Here is a 6,630-nt window from a genome sequence, read left to right as displayed (position 1 = left end):
ATTTTCATCTGCAAAAAAAAAAGAAGAAGATGGACTGAGGAACATTTTAAAAACGGTGTTTTGAGGACGGTGTTGCATGTAAATAACTGAACATTGCAGCATTTGATTCTTAAACCCCCTTTTGCTCTGTACACAATACTGTGAACGAACCAAATAATGATGCCAGTTTGTGCGCGTGGGAGTGAATTGTGTTACTACCATTGTGTCTGTGTACTCGTCCAGCTTATCAGACGACACTTCCTTCTGATGCTTTTGGAACAAATCTTTCAGGAAAGCCTACAGGAACAAAAGATGATCACATGATCAGACAAATAACGAATCAAACGCATGGGTATGTGACGAAAACACACACACACACACACACACACACACACACAAACACACAAACAGATCTAGAGACACAGATTTGGAGACAGGAAAAAGAGAGCTGAGGTCATTCTCTGCCACCGCTGAAGGTTTCTCTTCAACAGAGTTGTGTAACTGATCTTCTGTTGTGTGTTCAGGTCGACAATCTCACCCTGAGCTCCCGAGCTGAAATGTAGCCGCTGCAGTCGGCATCGTACTTCTTCCATATCTGCAAAGGTGAGGAAATTGGAACATTTACGGGTGAATTTGAACCAGAGTCGTCATCGTGGTGATATTCTTTATTTTTTACAACGCAACATTCACACTGAGAACTATAATTCACTAAAATATCCTCTCTGTCAGGCACACATGAGACAGATATCATCCAGATTAAAAGCATCTTGTAATTTCTGTGTGAGTGAGTGTTATCACCGCCACAGAGATCGTGAATCTCTGGTTTCAGTCACGTTAGAAATCATATCAGACTCCCGAGGTTGTCGGAAAACTTCCTCATGATCTGCAACTCCGAGTCAAAGATAGTTTCCTGTCTCTTTACTGGAAGATCTGGTTTTCCTCACTATGCATAACAACGCGTTCACATTGAGTTGGAATCAAAGAACGAGGCCAATTTAAATACAACGGAAAAATCAAGCTTTAAAATATGGTACTTGTGTGTGATCATAAAGGTTATGGTTCATATACACCAGAGAATAATAAGTCCTGTAAAAATGATTGGTTGTGTTAGTCCACCGGCCCATCAGGTAACCTTTTCTAGTTTGTGTTAGACTTTTTTGTGTATTCGTCCCGGCTGATGTTCGCTGTACTTCAGGACTTTACCTTCATGAAGTCAACGCTGTTGTCCAGAGGAGCTTCTCTGCGGAAAATCAACAGGAAGTTCTCGTCTTCAGGGAGGATCATATTGGCCAACTGGAAAACAGGGTAGAGGTCAGAGGTCAGCGATTGGTTAATGTCACCGTGTGTGTATTTCATCTTATTATTAAGCGTGTCCATCTTATTCTTGGAGAGAGTGACTGTTAGCAGCACGTTTAATAATTATTGTAACTGTCATTGTTTTCAGATTATTAAATCTATTTACTCCAGAAGAAATTAATCCAATAAAACTATGACAGTGAGGTTTGTGGATCATCCTGATAAGCCGGGACACCTCATGTAGAGATGTCCATTCAGTGTAAGTGAAGCAACGCGGCAGCAGACGTCTCAGATCTGGTGCAACGAAGGACACAACGAGGAGCGTCAGCATGTTTTATGTCTCCTCCTGGCTGCCCTCCAGCTCCTGTTGCTCCTCTCTTGTAAGAACTTCTTTAATAGTATCAGCCCTCCATTAGCAGATTAAACTGGCCCTCCATCACCAATCTAATCATAGTACAAGATGAAACCGCGGCCATTGGGTTCACTAAACTCGTGGAACAGAGAGTCGCAGTGCACCAGCAGCGACGCAGAAGAAACACAGACGAACACACTTTGAATGAAAAAAGTTGCGCCCTTGTTGGACACGTCTCAGCTAAAGCTTTAATATGAAATAAGGGAACTTAAATATCTGTCGATTGCAGATTTAAATTGAAGTCGTCATGAATAAAGAACAGTTGGCAGATGCCGGCAATAAATAATAAGTTTCATCAAGCGTCCCACCACTGAAGTGTAATCGAGTCAAGAAGAAAAAAATATGGCTTCTAAATACACAGTTCAGTATATCTGTCATAATAAAAGCTCAGCATGTTGCACATTATCTTTCCCCGCATGATTAGTAGGAAGTGAGTCCCGCAGTATAGAATTAAATAGACGTCGTCATTGTTCTCGTCTGATTGTAAGTCAACGCTGCGTCTCAACAGATCGTGTGATAGGAACTGCATTTCCTGTGGCAATCACACAGGATGCTATCGCGTGTGCTATCGCGTGTGCTATCGCTAACTTCCTTTCTCAATGCTGTGTAATGTACAGCAAAGCCAACAGCAGAAGATTTAGAGGATCCGATGGTCGGATGCTGACCTCATTAAAAGGCCGAGGTGTTGACCAGATAGAACCAACACATTAAAATACAACACCGTATAATATATATCGTTTTTTTTCTTTGTCAATGTGTGTTCCTGCCATCAGCTACATTCATGACATCACATAACGACGTGATGTAAAAGACACAATGAGTTCCAAAATACAGATTTTGCTTTTGGAAAAAAGAGCGCGGGTAAAAGGAAAGTCTGGCGGGAGCGTCGCTGGTCGGCGGGGCGTGGCGCTCCTAAGAGGTTCGACCACACTGCTCCTGCATCGGCGCCATAAATCAGTGGAAGTGGAAGGCGTGTATCGATTTTATTTCTCCGCTTTATGAGTAAAAGCCCAGATCACGGTGGGGTCTTTGGGTGCAATGCATTAAGTAATTGGCCTACGTCCTGTTTCACGAATAGAAAAAAAAAGAAAAAGCACTTCTTTGCTCTGATGAAGTACGGATGCTGCGCCAAGAGCTGCATGCATTACTCAGAGTGGAGACTGAGAACGCAACGTCATCAATATGTGGCTTTAAATTTCTAGGAAACAGCCGCAGCCTGTTGACCCGTCAGTCAAGTTTGATTTAATGAACGATTCCTTTGAGACACTCCTTTAATTAAGAGTGGAACAAGCAATGAGGAGAATAGATTAGTCTGAGAGAGAAACAGAGAGAGAGAGAACGGTGAAGAGGAAGAAGATTTAGAAAAGTAGAAAAAAGAGGAAGTTAGAGCAAGAAGGCGTTCAGTGTAGTTTACTTGTAGTTCAATGCTTCATTTCATATCACATCACTCTGCATGGACCATACGATGAAGGAGGATTATATAGATCTATGCTTCACCTTTACTTACTATAAAGTATTCAACCTTAAGTATGAATGGAATGATTGTCAAGTGCACGAGAGAGCAATCCAAACACATAAATTGTGTATATTACTTCCTGAATCTGTAGTTTCCCATCAGCGGTGACGTCATAGGCGGACATGAACCTTTGCTTCAGCCTCTGGACTCTCTCCTCAGTCACCTTTTCCTGAAGAGAGACACACAACAGGTTGAAATGCAGTTGATGTTCTGGCTCCATCAGCGTCGATAAACTGGACACACGACGATGACGATGACGACGAGGAAGGGGTCAAAGGTGACGATGTCCTCACTGCATCACATGGAAATAAATGACTTGAATGATGATAACGTGACATTTCTACAGTGATTACTAGAAAGTGTGATATTGAAGGAGCGGCTGAGTCACAGTTATTTTAAGCAATGTCACCATGGAGACTTCTTTGACGTCCCGTTTTCTTTCTCAAGGTTTTCGTTTTTCTCAAACTCAGACTGATGGTTTCTGTTCATGAAACGCACTCTGCATGCCCTCCATCCACCCACTGCTTCTGCTACACACAACCAAGTGTGCGCTTCTCATTACCACAAAGCTTTGCCTCCATGACTCGTCATGGTTGTGTGTGTGTGTACTTTTGTAATGACTTGACTACACAAAGCGGTTTCCTGCAAACAGCTCTGTAAAATACATGCCAGCTATCTAAACTTCCTCTTGCTCTAGATAACAAGCAGTCAGCATGTGGAGTGAGAACATGAGAAGATTATAACATCTTGAAGTGCATTTTTTTTTTTGTATGCTTATCTAAGTTCAGAACTACATTTCCTTTTCCTGTGCAAACCAAATCTTTCTCAACCAGAGCTGACGGCAAGAATATTTATGGTCCGTTGAAGTTTCCTAAACATGCCGGGGCTGCTCATCATCATCATCATCATCATCATCATCATCCCCCCATCGCTGTACTGTACCGATAGAAACCTGTTGATCTGTGATTCAGGAGTGTGAATCATCTTTCTCCACGCAGCGCAGCGCTCACTGACTGCAGAGCAGCAGGTGCCGAGTCCTCGCTGCTTAAAGAAAAGCTCTTCAGCTTCTCATCAGACCAGTGACCCTCTTGTTGCTAAGCAGAAGTTCTGAAAGCACACATTCATATTGTGCTACTTGAGTGGACACCATCAGGGAGGACTTCATATTCACGAACAAAAAAAAACGTAGAAAACATTCACACATCTCCTCAGGGAGCAGCTCAACAGATGTGCAGCATTGATGTCCTGTTTATCCTGTCTGCTCAGTGTAAATGTGCATTTGTCTTGTTTGGTGTTTATGTATTATGTGTTTCTAGTGTTTATTATATACATCTTGAATAAATTAGTTTGTGAATTTTTTTAAATGTATTTTCAGGCTGTCATAAAAAAAAAATGGCCAGGGACAGCAGAGGAAAATTAGCCTCTCTGGCTAACTCTGGCTCACTTACAGTTGTACTGTTGACCAGTGTGTATTGTTCCTGTAAAATAAACAAATGAAAAAAAAAAAAACAACTAAAATTTAAAAAAATTAAAATAAAATAAATAAAATGAATAAAATAAAATAAAATAAATAAAATAAAATAAAATAAAATAAATGGGATAAATTAAATCAAATAAAATATTTGACTGACTGCACTCTATTGCCACGATGTACACTGCATAACACACCTATGCATTAAAGATAGATAGATAGATAGATAGATAGATAGATAGATAGATAGATAGATAGATACTTTATTGATCCCCAAAGGGAAATTCAAGGCTGTTACTGATAATACACACACACTGCATCACACACACACACATTCCTAATTGCTGGATATGTTGACCCAGAGGAAATAAAGACACAATGATAAAAAAGGCCCCATGTGGTTATTGTCACCGATGGCTGGATATAATAGACCAGAAGGACTGAGCCATGCGGATCGGTCAGCACTACTTCTCCTCCTGAGGGCATTTAGGCTGAAGAGCAAACATCACAGAGACAAAGTGCTGTGTGGTCGGTGGTCTGTTTGTTTTAGTGCTAACCCATTAGCGTCCCAGCGAGTCCAGTCACACGAGCAAACACACACACTGGAGCGTGCGCTGATAGTGATTCGGTGAGGAACTTTTTCTCTGACAGTGACCAGAGCTTCTCTTAATCCTGTTGCGCTGAACATCCATCAGGATAACTGCATAAAGGTGCAGCTGCCCACACGGCTGACATCACCCAATGCATCTTCTCAAAGCCCATTCATACGGTGTCCAACATTGAATAATTCACAGAAACATAAGAAAATGTATTGTAATTGTATGTTCTCCCATTGTTCTTTCTTTATTGCATTGCAGACACATTTTAATCTCATCTTGAAAACAGTAATGTACATTATGGACACTATCATATGAGTAGCATTGGCTTATATTGTGTGCATATGCCTCTGTCAGTTTGTTCATAGCATCTCCCAGTTGGTTATTGTTGGTTATTGTTGCATTTCTATCAGCTAAAACCAGCGCGGCCATTTTCCTCCGACCCGTGTCATCAATGTGGCCTTTTTTTACCCCAAAAAAGGCTGATAATTGATAATTGTCTTTAAACCCAGAACCTCCAAATAGATCAGTTTATAAAATACTTAGATAAGCCCGACATGTGCCATGTTCAAAGTCACTTAAATCACCTTGTGGCGGATTGTCTCGACCACGTCTACGTGACTAAATGCATAGTCGCTGCCTCGTGATTGTCTTATTAGATATTTGCATTACAGTTGAAGAGATGTAATTAATATAGTGGCTGGTGAGTGATGAGTGACACATTATAGTGACAGTTTGTGTCTTTGTTCCTGCTCAGCTGTCCTTGACGTAGACTATATTAAACAGTTGTCATCACTAGTTATGGAAGAATGAATCCAAACAAAGTTGACTCACCTGGGGGCCGAGTCTCTTCATCATGTGACGGAAAAAGTCATCGAGCTCTTTGCCCTCGATGTAGCCATTATCTGTCAAATAAAATGAATACAAGTCCTTATTGTTACAGATCCAGTGACTCAAGAATGTGTCATCACAAATAAGCTGTTTTTTTCTCCTACAACAGAAGATACATTTTATAAATAGTGCATTTTTTCTGCTCAAGGTAGATGGAAAACTAATTGCATCGGTCCTCACCATCTGCATCAAAGTGTTGCCAGATTTCCAGGAAACCAGCTGCATCCAGGTTATTAAAAGCACTGTCCATCTTGAAGAAGGAAGGCAAAGGAAGCGTCAACTTTAACACGTAGAGACAATGAGGACTGAGGGGACACACTGCGATGCAGACGCCCGCTTAGTTGACATATGCTCTTTCTGACTTAGTAAAAACCACTCCTCCTCTGGGTGTGTGTGTGTGTGTGTGTGTGTGTGTGTGTGTGTGTAAGTGAGACAGAGTCTACTGTTGCATTTTATTTGCCATCTGGTG

The 6,630-nt window shown here is 41.3% G+C and overlaps 1 protein-coding gene across 1 annotated transcript in view; it reads right to left on the bottom strand.

The window, feature by feature from the left end:
- The window catches only part of LOC137781040 (secretagogin-like), a 9,975-nt gene extending 3,438 nt beyond the window's left edge, over positions 1-6,537 (bottom strand). The window contains exons 1-7 of the mRNA XM_068569546.1: positions 6,342-6,537; positions 6,105-6,175; positions 3,280-3,372; positions 1,183-1,272; positions 518-574; positions 199-276; positions 1-8 (exon numbers count right to left, since the gene is read on the bottom strand). The exon at positions 1-8 is cut by the window's left edge and continues 48 nt beyond it. Of these exons, the coding sequence (XP_068425647.1) occupies positions 1-8; positions 199-276; positions 518-574; positions 1,183-1,272; positions 3,280-3,372; positions 6,105-6,175; positions 6,342-6,411 (467 nt within the window). The 5' untranslated portion in view covers positions 6,412-6,537. The remainder of the gene's footprint in view (positions 9-198; positions 277-517; positions 575-1,182; positions 1,273-3,279; positions 3,373-6,104; positions 6,176-6,341) is intronic.
- Positions 6,538-6,630: the final 93 nt, after the last annotated feature.

The sequence above is a fragment of the Clinocottus analis genome, unplaced genomic scaffold (assembly GCF_023055335.1).
Source record: "Clinocottus analis isolate CAN_PGR_092001 unplaced genomic scaffold, fCliAna1.0.p SCAF_9, whole genome shotgun sequence".
Classification (NCBI taxonomy): domain Eukaryota; kingdom Metazoa; phylum Chordata; class Actinopteri; order Perciformes; family Cottidae; genus Clinocottus; species Clinocottus analis.
The sequence above is the reverse complement of the archived record's forward strand: the minus strand, read 5'-3'. Positions and strand labels throughout refer to the sequence as shown.